Here is a 20,535-nt window from a genome sequence, read left to right on the forward strand (position 1 = left end):
GTGTGCCGCTCACTTTGAGAGTTCAATTTAAATACAAGCTCCATGGTTGGAAGAAGTAAAGAATATGTGTTTGAGAGTGATTTTGTGAATAAAGGATATGGAACATGAGTGAGAAAGAAGAATCTGGTCTTGAGTAATGGGTGTTCTGAGAGCATCCAGATATTAAAAAGACATGGTAAGATTATATACCAGGAGATGATTGAATTGGGTGGCATCAGCTCAAAAAGAAATCAAAAAGAGAACTTCTTAACCCATATTTTGTAGGTCAACTGTGTATCTTCCTGTTTTCATGTAACTGTAAACACTAAAACCAAGGCTCCAGCTAGTCATCCATTTCCTTAATGTTTTAATAGATTGTCTTGTCCATTTTGTAGATCATTTATTCACTGAGTAAACTGAGTGTAAGTGTTGTAAGACATGGTACACCTTCTTTGTTTGGTTTTTTCATTAAGTAATGAGTAACTTCAGCAATATAATGAGGATTGAGACCTGTTTTGGCCATTTACTGTGCAAGAGTCAGAGCTGTCTTTTTTTATTGACCTGGAGCTCTTGTGATTTACCTTTTTAATAAACAGTGAAAACATTACTAGAGGCTAGCTGTTTTCAAGTAAATTAAGTTCTGTACTGTACCTAGTTTTAATTATATACCTTAATGTTCCCATTGAGATCCAATGTCAAATGATGAGTTTCAAAATGAAGAACAGAACTAAATGTATTTATGATTGCAAGGAATGCTTCTGGCTTGTAAATCAGCATGATAAAATACAAAAAAAGCCGACTTCCTTTAGCGTATCTGAATTATACATATATTTTTACCAAATTTATTTCAAAGTACCATAGCTTAGAGAATAGTAGATCATAGAGGAAATTTTGCAGCGTCCAGTTCATGGTTGCAAGCTGCCTGAATTTTAATTTTCACGATCATAAATGAACCTTGTGATGCTATACATATGAAAACTTTTCAAAGTGTGAAAACTCATGTACAGCCATGAAAGCTGTACTTTTATTGATGCTGAATCTCCTTTTTTCCCAAGGAATAGACTACTTGAAATAGACTGTATCTCTTAGCCTGCGTTGTAATTGACTTTCTGGAGTCATAAAGCAGAGTAGATTATGGAAGGAATAGGTTTTGTCTAAGATGAAGATTATTTTGGGTTACAGTCTTGGTTCTCTCTGGCACTGACAGTAGTCCACTAAAGGAGACCACTATGTACTATTTGGTATGGTTTATTTTGCAAACCATGGTTAGAAGGTATAAGCTTAAAACTGAATTGCAAAGTATATTATAACTGTGTTCATGTTCTCATTTATCCACCTTATAGTGAAAACATAGCATATTTAAAAATGTTCCCATTTAGTTTTTAAATTAATTATCTTTTTGATATTTGAAGAATCAATGAAAGAAAATTTGCTTGAAAATCATCAGCCAAAAAAATTGTCAACCTTAATTTGTTAAGGAAAATCATCCTATTTACACACACCCATAAGAAAATAATTGTGTAGCATATTTGGAGGCTTAATCTAAGTTCATAAAACTTTCAGTGCTTTAGTGTTTTATCTTCTTTGTATTCGGTAACTAATGCAAGTTAGTTGAAACTGCAGAGTACTTCACTGTTTTGTACACTCGTCTCAAAATTACTGTCTTAAGCAAGAATTAGCATGTATAAAAATTTAGTTTAATAGCTACAGAAAGAACCCAATTTTCCTACTTAAAAAAAAAATGGAGGGACGCAGGGAAATTTTTAGCCATGGTCATTATATTACATTCCTCTATATATAGTCCATATTCTTTTGTTTTGCTTCCTTCTTTAATTTTGCTTCTGCTGCTTTTTCATTTCATTTGTCACATTTGTTTCTTATTAGATAGAAAACTATGACAAAGAACCACATATTTATAGACATTTGCACAAGAGTTAGAAAAATTAGTAGTATTATCCCACCATTATAATAACATTTATTATAATAGGAATATTATGTTAGGATAATAATAGGGAAAAAAATTAAAAGTACCAAGTGCTTTTTGTATATCTTCAGTGGATATTGCACCCAGAACTTGGAAAAGCATTCTCACTACTTTAGGGAATACTTCCTCACAGATTTATTTAGACCGTTTTGGCAGGCATATAAAAAATAAGAGTAAATTCGTGTCATTTACCCAAGAATTGAGTTAAAAATACACCTTGACAAAACACTCTTACTACTTTGATACTGCACTGCCATATGTGCATTGAATGTAATATAAAGAAAAACAAGGAAAAAGTTCCACACCTCCTAGCAAAGGTATTTTTTGTCTTTCAAGCATTGACATCACTTGACAGATAACAAGAGGATTCAGGCTCAGTGCAGTGGAAACTAAGCAAGCAACAGAAACATGAGATTGATTCCTTCACCATGTGCTTCTAGAATATGAATAAGTATACATTATTGTATGTGCAACATACATCTGTATCTGTATTAGATTTTTTTTCCTTTGTGGCAGGTGCATTGACTTTTGAAAAAGGGAGTAAAGGCAGTGCCAGTCTGGCTGCAGCAGACTTCAGGCCAGAGCTCCCCATGTCCTTATGGCTGGGCTGTAGTGCCTGAAGGCAGTGTTCAAACACGGTACCTTTGGCGCTGGGCCTCATTGTAAGAAAACATAAAAGAGGAGGCAATCTTTTGAGTGCTGTGCTGGGCCATGGCTTCTTTTTTTTTTTTCCCTGTGAAATGAGGTGTAGCAATGCATCTCTAACATTAGCTCAGCTAACTTAGTTCCACCGAGGCTCAAGCTGCAAAGATTCCAGTGGCAAATTCAACCATGCCGTCATTTTGACAGGATATGGAACTACTGAAAAAGTAGATTAGGATTTTCTGAAGACATTTCTGTATATGTAGTTTTTTGTGAGTAATAAAAAAATGAGGCTTTATTTTTGATGATTTTGAGCCTTCTCCCTTGCTTTGTTAGAAGAAAGCATACTTTTTTGCTGTTAAAATATGGAAACAATACACTGTTTATGTGCTTATATTTCCCATAATGATATTTTAGTACCCGTGACTAATAGCTACAAGTGAGACTACAGATGTGGAATAGTTTGGGCCAGCCAAAGACTCTTTGATGCATTTCTGATATTTTTACATGGTGGATGCTCAGCGTATGGTTATTACCATCTGTTACTATACTACTAGCACATCAGATGTAAGGTTCAAATTAAGGGGTAAGAAAAGAATGCTAAAAGTGATGATCTTTTCCCTAAAGCTCATTTAGTCTAAACAGATTATTTAAGTGGATGAAAAAACAGGAGAGATAACAGAGTGAGAAAATTTCACCTAAGGTCGCTGTCTGTCAGTAGTACAGAAGTTTTATGTCTTTAATCCCACTGAAATATTTTGTACAGGCTTTGAAGAGTCAATCATTCAGAGATCAGTAGCAATTTAAAAATATGTGTACATGTTAAATTTGTAATTTAGGAGGAGAAACATATTGCTGTGGTTTTTGTTCACTGTATGGTAAACATTTTTCTGGAAAGCACTTTGCTGTTCTGCTTTGTTCTAATCGCTTTTATTTTATTGTATCAGGAAGCAGGGATTTTTTAGTAACTCCAGGCAGTACCTTGATCTAAGTAACTAAGTAGCTGTGCAGAAGTCTCAGTATCTCATGAGTCTTTGTGAATGAGCATTTCTTCATTCTTAAAGTGCTGACAGCTGAGGATAGTTATACTTCTTTCACAAGAAGTGGAGGAAATAGAGAATTTCTGGAGCTTGAGTCTGATTTGGGGCTGTTTCTTTATAATTAGTTAATAAGTAGTTTTGGAATATTAAATAAAATATCATCAACTAGATTTGATGCCCTGAACAAATTTTGCCAAATCCTGCATGCAGCCAAAAGTACAGGGTAAAAGCATAGGTAGGAAGTCCTCTTACTGGGAATTTAGTTTCCTTTGAGATTTATGAATAGGGTCACATTTGCCACCCAATATCCTGTCAGTCTTTGCAAGGCTGTCTGAAAAATTTTTAGGAAAAATTTTTTAGAAGAAAATTGATGATGCATTAAGCAACAAAATGGTTTCAATATGGTGTCTCAGACATTTACTGGAATAAGGCCTAACACATCTCCCTAGCCAAATGAAAGTGGTGTTATATTTTTCCTGTTTTAGCAGTGTCTTCCAATCTATCAGTATAATAGGAAATCCAGTAGAGCAGAAATCAAATTGCAAGTAATCAGGTTTATATTTCCTATTTCCATGTAATTAAAAAAAAAAAAAAATCTCAGTCTTTCTTTCCCCCATCTTTCTTCATTTTCTCCTCTTTCTCCTTTTTTAGCTTTATCTTTTCTCAAAAAGGTTTTCCCCATTGCAGGAGTAGCCTCTGAGAACACTCACTGACTGCAGGCAAACATACTTCATGTGATGGCTTACATCTCTTTCCTACTAATGCTGATAGTTGAGTGGCTAAGGATGAGAAAAATTATATATTTACACTTCAACTATAGGAATTATATGGTTTACTGTCTGAGTACCATTCTGCACCACTGTTGGAACCCTGAGTTCAGAGAATTTCAGTGTTTCAGTGCTGACAGACAATGATCTTCAAAAGCACACTGCATTTGACCTGAGGCCTTGGGAAAGGCTTCCCAGATTATGTAATAGTACTGAGAGTGCTGCTGTGTGATTAAAAAGAAATTAGTTATGTCACTGGGTGGAATATGCAGAGATGTAGAAAAATTAGATTTATGGGATTTAGTAACAAGATGGAGGATTTTGGGTGTGGATTTGTTCTTCTTTCCTCCTTCTTCTTCACAAATCTAGGTGTTTTGGTATTGGTTCAAAAAATCCACAGTGTGGATCATGAATATTTATTGGATTATAAGCAAAAATTAATTAGTTGGCATTCCATAATTGGATAATGTGGGCTTTAAATGGCCTTGGAAGTTAGAACTCAGGGCCATTTTCACCTTGTTAACTTAGAGGCACATCCCATGCAGGTGTGCTATAGATAAGAAATAATAAACATCACCTCCTGCGTTTTAATTCGAACTCTGAGTAAAAGAACTCATGAAACAGAAGCAAAGAAGAAAAGAAACAGAGAAAATTAATATACCATGGTAATTATCACGATATTAAATAGCTGAGTGTCATCATAGAAAGAACACAAGTCATTGCTACAGTCTACATATGATAACTCTTAAACATAATTGCTATGTAATCTTCAGGTGATTTAATTATCATTCAGACCCATGCTGACAGCACATCTATGCATAAAAAAAAATCTGCTTAATCAAAGATTACTGCTGGTTCTTTTTTTAATTGAATTCTTTTCAAAACATGGAAATTCAGGGACAGATTCTGGAAAAATGTGGCCCTTTTACTCAGCTTTATGAGAACATATATGCAACTGCAACAATGTCGTAGGAACAGAAGGGATACTTGCCTTATCATGGACATCTTGTTGTGAATCCACAAAACCTCATGGACCTGATCAGCTCTGGGTCAGATACCTGACTATTAAAGCAACTTTTGCTGATGTTACAAAGTGGTACCAGCTGGGCTTAGGGGAAAGCTGGTATACACCATACCCATAGCAGTTTCTGTAACCATCTAAGAAATTTTATGGAAGACAATCTCAGACATTGCATGTGGAATCATATTTTTATGATGTATATTTGGTAAGAAGGTTACTTAAGCTGTAATGTCCATCAATTTTTATTCATTTATAACACTTGTGCCAGGCAGTTCTATGTAGATTCAAAAGTGCAGGATCTCTATAGCAAATTTGCTTTACATAAAAGTATGATTCTTGTGATAAAAGAATGACTATCATGCTGGTTTTTTGGGGGTTTTTTTTCCTATAAATAGATTTCATGTTTTTCTAAAAGTTTGGTGTTTTTTTCCAAAAACTACATACAAAAATCTCAAGAATGAATTTCTCAGATCTCTTGACAGCTTGTAAAGCAAACAAAACCAATTGGTTCGTATAATCTTTGTTACAGTATTTTTCTAACAATTTTCTTTGTTTCTTATAAAAAGCAATCATTCCAGAAGTAGTGGATCTACTTGAATCATGATAACCCCACTTCTGAAATGCCATGTTGCTGCTTCTGAATACTTCTGCATCTGCACCCCTCTTTCATGCTGATAACTTCTAAACAGATTTATTGCACTACAAATTAAAAATACCATTTTGATATTTAATTTTGAGCTGGTTCCCATGCCTGAAATTTGTCATTTAGAAGAACCAGATCAGGCTGAGGATTTTAGTTCTCCTAAAGCTTAATACTTATTTATAATTAAAATTTGCATTTTAAGATGTGTTTTATAAAGAAAAGTGATATTTCTAATATATATGGCTGCATTCTGACAAAAAGTGAGATACATGGTGATAATTATGGGATATCGCAGCCAATTTGTAAGGCTCATATTTTACGTACCGGATAAAACCCTTCACAATTAGTTGGCATAAACAATAAGGGGATAACAGTTTATCATTTCATCAGAAGTCTTTGCAGGCTTAGGCAGACTTGGCCATGTAAATTCAAATTGAAATATAGGCAGTTAGGCATAGTATACATAGTCTTTTAACAGAGTTTTGAAACAGTCTTCTGTGTTAATTACACAACAGAAATGTGTTTGTGTTTTTTGAGAGGGGATGAAAGATTTAAATTAATTACCACCATAATAACAAAAACAAGTTAGGAATTTTAAAAAGTTGCAAACAATCACTGAAGAGCAGACCACAGAAGAAGGCAAAAATCAGTGGTTGAAGAACATATGAAAAAATGCCATCCTTCTTTTCATTCAGAGCATGAATGAATATGGTATGTCAATAAGAAGTGTAAATGCTTTTGAAGAACATGGGTGGATTTTTTTTTTCTTTAAAAAAAAGAATATTTTCTTATTAATTCTTTTATAAGGATTTTACTTAATGATTATTCAAATTGTTAGTTGTCAACAATGAGGATGAAATGCTCATACAAATAGTAGCTAAGACACTGGTGATTGATTATTAGCAGTTTAAGGGGATTTCTTAAATCTCTATAAATTTTTAGAGGTAAATAAATATCTGTTTGAAATCTTTTACAGAACTCAGCTTAAGTTAAAAGATTCAATATTCCACATAAATGCATGTGTTGAATGGAATCCAGTTCTGCAGTTATTTTTACTGTGGTTCTAGCATCCAGAAAATTGTGGAAATTTTTGTTCTTTCTTTAGAGTAGAGATTAAGTCATGAAAATAAGACAACATGAAATTTTGTAGTGTTATTATGCAATATTTATTTGAATTTTGCATTGACCTTAAATGTTTGCATCCCTCAGTTTTCACATATTTTGAACAAAACCAAACATGAAACAAAAATTAGTTCAAATGAAAGGTTTTCTTTTTCTTCTCAAAATTAGTTGAGGTGACAACTTACACACCATTTCCTGGAATAGACAAGGCAAATATCTATGTTTTACATAAAATCTAAAATTGCCAGGCAGATCATCTGAGCTCATGTTTTACTGTTTACAGTCCTTACAGATACCTATAGTGAATTTTAAAGAAGTATCGAATGATTTATGAATGACCTCTCAGACATTTACCTTTCATTTTGAGCTTTAATTAGGAAAACATACATGGTAGCAATTATATTTGGGAGAAAATGAAAGTTATTGACTACGGGTTGTAGCTTTTGTCCTCCCAAATCTGGTTTGTTTTTATTTTTGCATTCTGTGGATTAAATTAATATTCTGCCTGGTCCCTACTTTTTATGGTATTAAATTATTGTCAAAAGAAAATATACTTACAATGCCCTATCACACTTGCACATTTTTTATTCTGTTCAGGTATAATCTGCATTTGGCATGTCTGTTTTTCCAGTGGCCACAGGAATATACGATCACTCATCAATGACGTTATTTGTTTTTTCCTTTAGGGGCTGATGTTATCAATTTTGATGGCCATGTGGTGTTACCATACAGATTCAGGAACAAGAAAATGAAAACACTGAAAGATGTCATCTCTCTGAAATTTAAGACCTCCGAAAGCGAAGGTGTAATCTTCCATGGAGAAGGACAGCAAGGAGACTATATCACCTTGGAACTGAAGAAAGCCAAACTTGTCCTAAATTTAAATTTAGGTATGTTTTGATTGTTTAGTTTTGTGGTAGTTTTTAGCTGTCCCACAAAAATTTTAGGTCAAATCTTTCATCCTCATTCCCACAGTAATATGATAAGCCAAATAATCTAATCAGATAATTTGTTGAAAATGTTGTTAATTCCCTTTCTATATGTTGGGTGGGGGGGGGCAGGTGGGATGTAGTGTGTGTTTAGTTCCACCCTGTCCTTTTTACCCTGTGTGAGATACTGTGAAAAGAAGATCATACAAAAAAGCAAGATCAGCAATATATTGTCATTACTACAAACAAAAAAAAAAAGCTTGCTGGAATTATATTTGGCCTTAGCTGTGGCTTTGTGTGAGAGAAGGACACTGTCATCACGTGTGGAAGAATAAAGGTCACCCTAAGGAACCTTGCAGGAAAAAAAAAGTGTCGGTCTAGGAAGCTACAGGCCACATGGAGTTATAGTTCAGCAGCCTTCCTAGAGCCTAAGAAAGAGGACTAAGAAAGGAAAAGAGATTGTTTTATCAGGCAATCTTATGATGAAAGCCTATATATATTACTCTAGTTCCAGTCCTCCCAGTGGAGGACAACAGGATCATAAGTGACTGGATTTATAAAGTACATTTATTATGAAAAAAATCTACATTTATCTGGTTTCAGGTATTTTTTCCATTCAAACAAAAGAACTTTAGAAGAAGATTTCATGCAACTTTCCTTAGTTCTCTTACAGACATGTGAAGACTAAATTGTTCCTTTTGTTATTTACATTGAATGGTACTTATTTCCACTAGCATTTTCTCTTGTTCTTTTTCTAACGATCAACATGAACAGATGATGAGAAAGCACACCTTCCTATAGCAGTTACCTATTTTTAACAATTTTAATTGCAGTAGTAACCCTTTCATTTCCTGTTCCTCTATATTCTTCAGCACAGACTGTGTTTATAAGCTATTATAATTTCCATATATGAGTTTGGTAAGGATGTTCTTAAATCATTAGGCTGATAAATGGGACTAGGCCCTGTGACACATACTCAATAAACAGAAGTAATGCTTTATGGTATTATTATTATTATTATTATTATTCCTCTGCCTGAGAGTATTGTCTTTGCATCAGAGACAGTAGAAAAGAATGCTCATCTTGCCTGGTGAGATCCAGTGACTTAGTTTCATATACCAGGGACTGGGGGAAGGATGGGGAGACAGAAGTGGATTTGGGTTTCACTTTGCACTGCATTTGACTTTGTGTTGAAGAAACTGAGGCTCAATGATATGCATGTGATTCTATTCTATTTTTTAACCAACAGGACCATTGGCCATCAGCATAAAGGCAGGATGGTCATTTCTAGGGAAGTAATGTCTTAAGCCATGGAAGTGTTATTTGCCAAAATGTGTTTTCAGCATGCACAAACCTTAATGTCTGACTTGCAAGCATTCTTGAGGGTAAGAAATTCTCAGCCTCAGAAATGCTTAGGTCCCTTTAAGTTTTCAGAACATGGAAGATTGCATTGAATTATTGAGCAGTGCAGCAATATTTCACACTTACTGCTGAATTAGTCATTTGCTGCTTCAGTTGGGATCTGTGCTATCAACCTTTGCTGGCTTAGCTGTGTCAGTCAGATGGCAATGAGATGTGATCTCTGACTAGCACAGCTGCACTGGCAAAACCCCCTGGATAACACAGCAGAGAATTGCAAAGCTATGCTCTTGCTAGTAGTTTGACTTCCAGAACAGGAAGATTGCTTCAGGAGAAGAGACCAAAATAAGCTGTATTAGCAGAAGATGGTTTTCTGCTGCTGTTAACTCAGTCTGCATTGAGCATTTTCACCTCTGCTTACTGGTAAAGTGATAGTGGTGGAGGCCACAAAACATAGAATTCAAGAGTGAAAAGGCTTTTTGTTGTCAAAATCTGTTATCAGGATCCATGTTCTCCTCAGCAGTCATAAATCAGTACAGTTTCAATGCAGCTCAGGATCTGGCCCAGAGGTGACGCTTTTCTTTTCTTTAGTGTAGGATTGAAGGTAGAAAACCCTAGATGTAAACAACTTTACAACTTGGAATTGGTATTGCTTCCTGGTTCATCTCCAAATAACTGCTATTATGAATTTATACATATATTCATACAGATCAGTGATCAGATGCTCGCTGTATTTGGTCTAGCTGTTTGTATTTGTGGCAGCAACTCTCCACTGGGCAAATCTCAACTTCATAGCAGACTGACTTACTCTAGTTTACTGCATGTCTGGTATGATTCAGGTGAAACATTGACAAAGAAAGAGGAAAATGTTTCCCTAACTAGTATGAGGTGAGAAATGCTATTGTTTCTGTTCTCAGGCAGCAACCAGCTTGGCTCTATTTTTGGCCATACATATGTGACGACAGGCAGCCTCTTGGATGATCACCACTGGCACTCCATCATCATAGAGCGCCACGGGAGGAACATCAATCTCACCCTCGACAGACACATGCAGCACTTCAGAACCAATGGAGAATTTGATTACCTGGACCTGGACTACGAGGTAAAGAGTGAAAGTTCTTTCTTTTCATTCAAATTGGTTTTGTAAAGATAGGTACAGTAAGAAAGCTAACATAATTTAAGAGGTTTTGTTACTTTTTCATAGTTTCTTTGATTACTTATTCCCTTACATTTCCTGAAATTCTCTTTCCAATGGTGTTGTCTCTCAAGTACAAATTATGTTTCTCTTAATTAGCCTACCAAGTCCCATATGGTGTAACAATCATCTCAGCCCTTTGTTTCAAAGTGGGAGATCTGTGTTGTTCAGCAAGTTAGGCATACACAATTTTAAAAATCTCTAAAAGCAGCTGCTCTAAGCAGGAAGTATATTAAAAAAAGTATGGTGCAATCAGTTGTTCCACTCAGGTGATAATTTTGCACTTGAATCAGAAAGCGTTAATCTGTGGTGTCAGTATTTATTTTTAGCAAAGGAAGAACATTAGAACCTTGTTATTAATGCAGATCTTGATCTGTCCTGTCTTAGGGAGATACTTCCTTGTATTTTCACAAATATGGCATCAGTAACTTCTTTCTAGAAAGAAGCAATGAAGAGTTAGGAAAGTTGTAAGAAAACTTGTTTAATCAATCAGGTTAATTCACACAAGTGTTAGTACTAATTAAATGTGGATTTGTTGTTTGATTACACTACAGCTTCAGGTATTATGAACTTGTTCAGCTCTTCTAAGCTGTTGCACAAAGTTCGACGTGTTGGTTATTGCAATTTTTGTGTAATATGTTCTTATACTCTTTACTGTTCCTAGTGAGAATTAATATGGTTGGCTGCACCAAATATGTAATTTCCACACTTATAAATGATGTCATGGAAAAAAGTTTGAATTAACTTGTGTATTGATATTTTTTCAATTTTTTGATCATATTTGATATATGAATATTTGAAAAAAGTACTTATAATTGTAAATGCTTCTGAGTCAAATATTTGATTATATTCCAACAAATCTTTATGAATACATTATTTTTTGGGAGTTCTAATGAGAAAATAACAAGTAAATTTGCCTGTACGTCTATTACTTATTGAGCACTGAAGATCTGAACTGAACTACTTAAAGCACATAAATAGATTTTATTAAAGGTTTTCAAGTGAGTGAACTACAGAAAAACTTAGGCTGAATGCCATAAGCCAGGGTTGTGCAATTTGTGCACATCATTTTTATATTTTTATATATATATATTATATATATATATATAATGTTTCCATAACAAATATATTGCGTACAATAAGTGAATCCTAGTAAGAGCTGAATTCAGTGCATTCACCTTCCCATCCTCTCTGCATTAAAAGATCTTACTGGCAGTTCTCAAACATACATTTAATTCTCCATATACATGGATCCCTGTGTTTAATCGAACTTGAGTGTGTGTGTATACATTTCTGTGGTTCCTATAAGCTCAAGAGACATAACCTCTTCTCCTTCCTTTCCTCTCACTTATCTCACTGGTTTAGGGCTTAGACATCACAGACTAAATTTAAAAGTGTTGCTTTTGTGATTAACAGGGAATAAGGCCAAAAGAAAAAAAACTATTTTTCATAGAAAAAACTGTTTCCAGGTTAATCTCTTTCAGAAAAGTTAAGTAAACATAAAAAGAAGAATGAGAATTAGTTCTGATTGCATTTTCAAGATCAAAAAATAGTCCCATTCTTAGTTCACTGTCACAATATGTGTTCTTTGCTTTGTCTTTTCTTCAAAATTCTTTTTTTTCCAGTTACTTTAATCCAAACACATGACTATAATATGCATAAAATATTTGACAACCATTAAAATATTGGTCACATTGTCCATGTGAAGTACTGTAACTTGTCTAAAGTCAAGTCATGTAAATTTAAAATACCTAAGGATGTGTCCACACGACTTTTACAAAGCTGGTGTGTGTGATTTATAAAGGTTTTATATTTCAGCTGTATAGCTTTAGTTCCTTGTATATGACAAGTGGAAGCTGCTTCTTTGGGGTAGAAAGTGGTATCTTACATGCTTTCAAAATGGAAAATGTCACCCTAGAGCTCTGTTTTCCTGCTGTTGGTAATAACAAATGGAATTGACAATGAATAATGTTTAAAAGCTTAATTCTGCCAAATCTCAGCAGCAGACTACAAATTGATATTTTTCTGAGCATTTGCGAGGCAGAAAAGCAAGGTGTCATTACTATTTATGCCATCATCTAATGGATATAATTACCTAACATAGATTGCAGCAACTAATCTCATGAGCCCCTTATTCTCGGCATTTGGGCTGCAAAATATTAATGAAAACATGTAACATTATTCACTTCCAGTCATTTCCATAAAGACCATGGTGTGATAGAGATCTGTACAGTCTCTATGGAGTGACAGAGAAAGACTTCATGAGAGATTAACACTTTCAGAATGTAAATATTTGGTTTTCTAAGTTTTTTAGCACTATAGATTATGCATAACCCAGAATCAATTAACCAGGGTAATGAAATTTAGCTGTAAGACAAAAACAATTCCTGCTTCAGTTTGATGACTGAGTCTTTGCAGTGGTTGTCTTCATCTTCTCTAAGGAGATTATTTGACCAGCTAAATCAAGGGATAACTCCTCATTAACTACAACTACATGACAAAAGCATGGTAGTAAAAAGTCCTTCTGTTTAAGAGGGGATTGTGTCTTTAACTATGTAAATTCTTCTGGATTAAATAGATATATAAACATTAAGGGAGAATAACATGCCATATTGGAGGGCACCACTGCTGTGGTAGTCTGAGCTCTGGCACACGGTTAGAGCTGAGTGAATGATTTGAATCAGATTATCTGGCTAATTTTATGTCTACTTTTGTTTAGAAAAATACTGTGATGGAAATTTATTCCAATTTCTTTGTTTGAAATGCTTATTTTCTGGTAGCAATCAGAGGAGCAGTTCATGTACGAATAACTGTTAGGCATGTCTGTTCACTATTTGGACAATTGGAATAATACTTGGGTTTGGCTACCATAAATATTTGAAATTCATTACTTCTTTTTCTGCTTTTGCAGTATTTATTTTGATATATCGTTTTCCTGTAAACAGTGTAGCCATCTCTCTTCTTTGCCGTGGTTGAGTGTTCAAAGAAAGCACATATATCTACAGCAAAATTGTTTAAAAGTCTTTGCCTTCCAGTAACTATTTACCATTTTCTGTTTCATTTGAAGATAACCTTTGGAGGTATGCCTTTTTCTGGCAAACCAAGTTCTAACAGTAGGAAGAATTTCAAAGGCTGTATGGAGAGCATCAACTACAATGGCAATAATATCACTGACCTTGCCAAGAGGAAGAAATTGGAACCTTCAAATGTGGTAAGAGCATAATTTCAGGGTCATCTACACTTCTGCTTCTCTTTCTAAAGACTAGAAGGTTTTTGAGGGTGTGTTGCTGATATTCTTGTGATATACTGGAATAATATAAAGCACAAAACAAATTTTACCACATGTATGAGCATTTTATTTTGGGGGTCTTGTTTCACCTTTCAAAAATTAACCTTTAGTGTCAGTCAGATAGCTTTTTTTTCTTTTTTAAAAAAATCAACTGAGCCATTAATTGCCTTTTCCCTTTCTTCTCAAATTATAGTAGTCCAAAACCAGTGCAGACAAGATTTATTATTAAATGAATTGCAGCTTTCTTTTGGCTTTCAAATCCTGATAATATTCCATCCCTGCTGAGCTAGTTGGATTGCTGGTGTGCAAAAGGCTTTGGATGAGAATACTTCTACAGTCTTTTTTGATACGTCTGAAAAACCTCAAGACATTATACTCAAAAATCATTATTTGCTTATTAACATTACAGAGCTTATTAGCATTTTATTCTATTTTTGCTGTGGCTTAAGTGTTCATAGTTGCTTTCATGTTCAGACTTGTGGCTTTATGGGCAGGGTGATTAAGAAAGAATATACTTTAATTCCTGTGTTTTTAAAGCTCTAAGTGTTCCTGAAAATGCTTGCTGGCATGTAAAGGCAATGTGGGTAAGAAATAAATGTATTATTGCCATAACTTTGAGATTGTTCAAATAACTTTTTAAGCCTTTCTTCTGCATAAGCTTACAGACTTCAAAAATTCCTGCTAACAATACATAGGTTTGCACTATTTCATTTTCCTTTATGTAACAAATTGTAGGGCTGTACATATGCAGTGATGATGTCACGCAAAGTATTGATTATCCTTGGACAGTAAAACTGAAACTTCATGTAACTATGAACATTATGGCTAAATCGTCAAGGAAATCCAAGTGATAGTCTTGAGTATGTGATGTTTTCCCTTACAAATTCAGTAATGCAGCCTGACATCTATAACCTTTTCTATACATTAATTTCTACAGTATTGTCAAAGGGAAAGAATATGATATATATTCCATGCAGTAAGATCCCACTTTTAAAATTTTTTCAACCCAATCTCATGAACTCATGAAACTTTGATTTTTTTAGGGTTTTTTTTTCAAAATTACATGTGATTTCCTTCCTGCCGGGCATTTTCAGCTGTAATATAACCATGATTTTGAAAGATTGATACCTGATTTAAAAAAGAATCTTTGTACAGGAGCAATCTTTCCATTTTGCACAATCAAGTCCACTGCAAGTTAGTAGGACATATTCTTAAAGTCTCTTTCCGAACAGAAGTGTTGCTTAAGAAGTTCCTATAGTGCAAATCCTATCCTCTAAAGTCCTAGCCTCTCAAAAGTGTGGCATAGCTAGCAGACATCTAAAGTCTCGGAAAAATCGTATTTCTGATTGTCTTTCTTTCTTTCTTTCTTTGCTTTTAAAATTCTGTTGCCCATAACATGAAAGTAAAATCCTCATAAGAAGCTCTGGCAGTATTAGTGCCACATCAAGAGGTGATAATGTGCCAGTTTAATTTGATGATTCCGTTGATTTCCAATTCTGAGAATGACTATAAAAATAGAAGTGACCTTTGTTTTCAGTAGGAATACTTGCTTCAGCTCTTCATAAGTATAATCAATTTTACTCTAACTAAATCAACATGGATTTTTATGTTTTTTACAAAACCATTTTTTCACCTAGTTTTTAGCATGATTTAGCAATAGAAATAGACTTGTTTGAAGCTATTGTTGTTGTTAAGCATGTTTATGATGATGTCACTCAAGCAGTCCAACACGTGTCCAAAGCTCCATTGTAGGAGATTCTGTACAAACCCATAACATGAAACACACCTTGCCCCAAATAGTGTATTATCTTAAAAGGCATAACGCACACAATATGAGGCTGAATACAAGCAAAGTAATCAGTGTGGTTGTGAGAAATATCACAAAGGAAGCATAAATTCAGAGTAGAGAAGGATTTTAAGTGCTGTGAAACAAAAGAAAATTATATTCCTAGATGAAGATGAATTTCACAAGTCACGCAGTGAAAGGGACTTGACAAATTAATTATGCACAGTGAGGAGGCCCAGGAAATCAGAGATGATAAGATGGAGATGATCTTTATTTGTCTCTGAAAAAAATTAAATTTAAAAAAATTATGTCTCATATGCATACATGTTATGAACAAAAAAGCACCACCAGTCATCCTTTTGCTTTATTGAAGAGTAAGGATCAAAAGACAAATTAAAAGTATTCTAAATTTAAATAAAGTCCAAACCTGACTTTAGTAACATATTTGGTTTAGATTCAGAGAGTAAAGGGGAATTTTTTTTTTAATTCTTTTGTGATATTTGAGGTGGCATTAGCGTGCAGTGCACTGGCTGTACTGTATGATCCACTCTTGTTTAACAGGTAGTGTAGTCTTAATAAAATCATTACTTGTCTTCTGGGGGCTTCCTATTCAGCCAGTAGGTCTTTTAATTGGGAAAACTATTTACAGTAGTATTTTACACAAGGGATAATGTTTGAATGTGGATAGGCAAAATTGATTTATAAGTAAACATGAATCTAGTTTGCCACATAGATGAAAGATCACCATACACAGCTCAAGCTACACAAATTAAGTTGTTTTTACCTTTTCCCTATCAATGTAGTATGAAAAATTCTCTGATAAGACCAAGACTTTCAATATAAATGCACAGTATATATTTGACTTCCAGATGTCATTGCACAGAAAACTATTCAGCATGTCACTCTGAATCTACAGAAAAGGACCTCATTCTCTTTGAAAAATGAGGAGGCTATTGTAGAGACAAGCTGCAGATTAACTCGATCTCTTGACCTAGAACTAGTGAGCAATCCATATAAGATGGGCTGTACTTAAAAGAGGACTCATCTTGTGAACTACAGTCATAGAGGGGATCAAAAATCCAGTTCATATTAATCTGAATAGCTCAGTAGGGAAAATGCTAACTAGCAGAGAAATTAGAACTACGTGTTACTTTCTCAAGAAATTTTTAATGCTGCTAGGCTATTCATGGGAAATGCATTCACTGATGTGAAAAAGGATTTGAATGCATTCAGTGCCATTAACATTAATAGGTGTTATACATGCAAGTACCGAAAACATCAGGATGACAGAAGAGTGTCAATTGGATATAAAAGCCTTCTTGTAATGAGGAAATTGTTAGTTCCTCTTGGTAACAAGGCAGCAAAAGGAACTCTTAAAAGGAATGCTCTCTGAGCACTGCTTAATTGCTATCTGTGACTGAACCGTGAGATGACATCTCTCAAAGAATGATGTAGCCTTCCATGTCTACACAGGACAGCCTTAACAAAGTAACAGAAGTTGTTTCTATGCACAAGGTGACCATTACACTGAGAATGATAGCCAAGGGTTACAGAGGGTATTTCAGACACTCCCCACCTTTTTTTTTCTGTGTGCAAAATTTGTGGTTTAAGCACAAGTATTCTGTAGCAAACTTGGAAATGTTCAGATTAAAACTACTCAAACAAATGAGTTACCCATTTCTATTTCAGTTTAGGAACAAATCTAGGAGATCAATTTAAATAAATGTCTTCTCTAGTTCCAAATTACTGAAAATATCAGTGTTTCATAATTGATCCCAGAAGCTGCCAAATTGATAGTCTAGCTACTGCTAATTCTACTGGCCTTTAGAGGTAGACTCTGTAAAACTTCTGATGTTCTGTAGGAAAAAGAAGTTGTTATGCAGAGTAATCCAAGTATTTATCCTAGGGGTCAAGAAAATATTATTTTTATTCATTTGGGTTTTTACATGGAAATCCTATGTAAGAAGCTGAGTCTGCCACACCAGTTGTATCTCACTATGATACAGATAAGGTGTTTCCTGATGGGATATTCTTTTAAAAAGTGATGGGTTTGGACATTGGCAAATGAGTGCTAAAACTTGCTTATTGATGTAATCCATTATCTTTGATTGAATATAATTACGTCTTAAAGAAATTTACTTAGGTCTTTCCTCCTACACATTTTCAAGTACAAATATCCTATCTTGCTTCCAAATTCTCTACTTTCCCTCAAGATGAACTTTCAGATGCATTTATACATTACAAATACAGAAATGTGACATAAAAGCCTAAATCAGTAAGTCAGTAATATGGAATTTAAAAATAATTATACAATAAAGATGATGACTGACTTCTACATGGATTCTGAACACTGCGAAGATGGACCACATCTCTAAATATCTATGTACCTCCAAAAATATTGTTCAAGCCTTAATATTTTTTAATGAACAAATAAATATCAGAGGAATTGCTATCTTGATTATAGTAATAATATCTATACTGCATCAGATATACTTCTTCCTTCCCAAGTAGAACTGTAAGTGCCACATATCCACCTGTAACAGTGCATGAGAAAGCCTTACCACAGGACATGATCCACTTTGCCACATATTATAGGAATTCTTCAGCAGAGGAATTTTCCTGTTATATTTGCATTCATGCAGTAATAAGTTAATTCTGGACATAGATTACTACAAAGTACCTATGATTTCTAAGGAAAAAAAATGGTAATGCATCCTACCAATTTGGTCTTTTGTTGCAAGAAGTGACATGAGAACCAGAGTGAAAAATTCATGTCCCTAATTCTAGTCTTGTTTACAGATACACTTTAAAGCCTTGTAGATCAATAAAGTTGACTGGATCTTTTGTGAATTTCCTGAAGAATCAAATTTTAAAGTGTGGAAACTAGTTTCTTTTACAGAGAAAATTATTTACTATCCAAAAATATTAAGTGTTGTTCACAATCAGCTACACCAAATCCTTCTGCTTCATGAATTGAAGTATTAGCATTTGTGGTATCACTTAGTAGAAAACATAACAGAGAGGATGACTCTTCAGGTATTATACATCATTCTTTTGGAGAATCATGAATTGTATTGATTGACTCATTGATATCAGGGTATTTGGAAACCTTCACTCATTTTTTATACTGTTCTCTTACAGGTTTCTATGAGGACCACAGACAAGCCCAAGTTTATCTGTGATAAATTTACCTTTTAACTAGAAAAATTAATGCTTTCATCTAAGCTGCTTCTTAGACTACAGCTCTTCAGGGCAGACTGCCTTTTATTTTGTATATGTACAGTACAAAATATAATGGACACTGCTAGAAAAAATACCAGAACCATCAGTAACTATTACAGTAGTAACAACAATGGTAACATTAATAGCACATCTTTAGATGCATCATGCATTGATCACAGTAGTCTTTAGGCTGAATGAAATCTAGAATATTTTTCTAGAGGTAGCTATGGATTTAGTGGAATCTTACCATTTTGCTTATGGTTTTGCTTTTCTTTTTTTTTTTTTTCTCTTTTTTTTTTTTTTTTTTTTTTTTTTTTTTTTTTGTGTTTTTTACTTAGGGAAATTTAAGTTTTTCTTGTGTGGAGCCACATACAGTGCCTGTCTTTTTCAATGCCACCAGTTACCTTGAGGTTCCTGGTCGTCCAAGCCAGGATCTGTTTTCAGTCAGTTTCCTTTTCCGGACCTGGAACCCAAGTGGACTTCTTCTCTTCAGCAAATTTGCAGATGGCCTGGGGAATGTTGAGATTGACATAAATGAGGGCAAAGTCAGCGTCCATATCAACGTCACCCAGGTGAAGAAGAACCGGATAGACATCTCATCAGGTAAGTGTGTTTTGGGTTTTTTTAAATTTGGTATCATTTTGGTTAATGTTGTTTAAAATCATCGTGCACCTAGAGATTGGAACAACTTTTTACAAAATTTAAAGTTTATATTGCAACTATATTAAATCCTTTACTGTTTCATTGAGTAAGAGGTACAAGAATGTTGAAACAGTTGTTAGATTAAAAAAATATATATAAATGATCTTATTGTGTCAAGAAATCACCCCTTATCCATGAGGCAGCATTTCTTCTTTTTTCTTCCTTCCTTCCGTCTTGCAGTTTTCTCTGCAAAAATACTTGGTTTCAAAAGGGGGATGTACTCCCTTTCTAGGAGTAGTCTAATAATTAGGCTGCCCCTAACATTTCCCGATAATTAGGAAACTCTCTTAAAAATCCAAATTCATTCATACCATAATTATTTGTATGGATTTTTTAGATCTGCATAGCTATCCTGCAAAAACTTAGGTTTATTTCAATCCTTCATTGTTAATTTTGTTGCAACAGGCATTTCAGAGCCTGTGAAATTAACTGTGTGTGTGAACATAGAAAAGCAAAATATGGCATCTGCCAGGTAAGGCTGCAGAAGGAATGCTGCTGTTGTACAGTATATATCACAGCAAACTTCTTTTTCCCTTCTTCTGCAGGGAATTAACAGAGGTCATGGTATAAACCTGCCCTGTTTTCTAGAAGTCAAAATGGTCTGCCTTTGGCACAAAGATTTCTGACCACTGTGGTCCTATAGATAAAAGGTGCACAATTTTTTCACTGACTGTTTTTAACAGCTGACAAAGGAGAATTTCACACAATCACGTGTGCAGCCTTCTATGTAATAACTGCACGTCTAGAGTATGAATAGACTCTACTGGGAGGAATGCAGCCTGGTTATCACAAAATATTAGACTAACAAAAACCACAGCCTAGCCACCTAAAACCACTAGCAAATCTGGTATGGGT

At 34.4% G+C, this 20,535-nt stretch overlaps 1 protein-coding gene across 1 annotated transcript in view; it reads left to right on the plus strand.

Moving 5' to 3' along the window:
• The window catches only part of CNTNAP2 (contactin associated protein-like 2), a 1,035,043-nt gene that overhangs the window by 498,045 nt on the left and 516,463 nt on the right, over window positions 1-20,535 (plus strand). The window contains exons 5-8 of the mRNA XM_008633839.2: window positions 7,885-8,088; window positions 10,404-10,588; window positions 13,749-13,892; window positions 19,317-19,581. Of these exons, the coding sequence (XP_008632061.1) occupies window positions 7,885-8,088; window positions 10,404-10,588; window positions 13,749-13,892; window positions 19,317-19,581 (798 nt within the window). The remainder of the gene's footprint in view (window positions 1-7,884; window positions 8,089-10,403; window positions 10,589-13,748; window positions 13,893-19,316; window positions 19,582-20,535) is intronic.

The sequence above is a fragment of the Corvus brachyrhynchos genome, unplaced genomic scaffold (genome assembly GCF_000691975.1).
Source record: "Corvus brachyrhynchos isolate BGI_N302 unplaced genomic scaffold, ASM69197v1 scaffold94, whole genome shotgun sequence".
NCBI classification, from domain to species: domain Eukaryota; kingdom Metazoa; phylum Chordata; class Aves; order Passeriformes; family Corvidae; genus Corvus; species Corvus brachyrhynchos.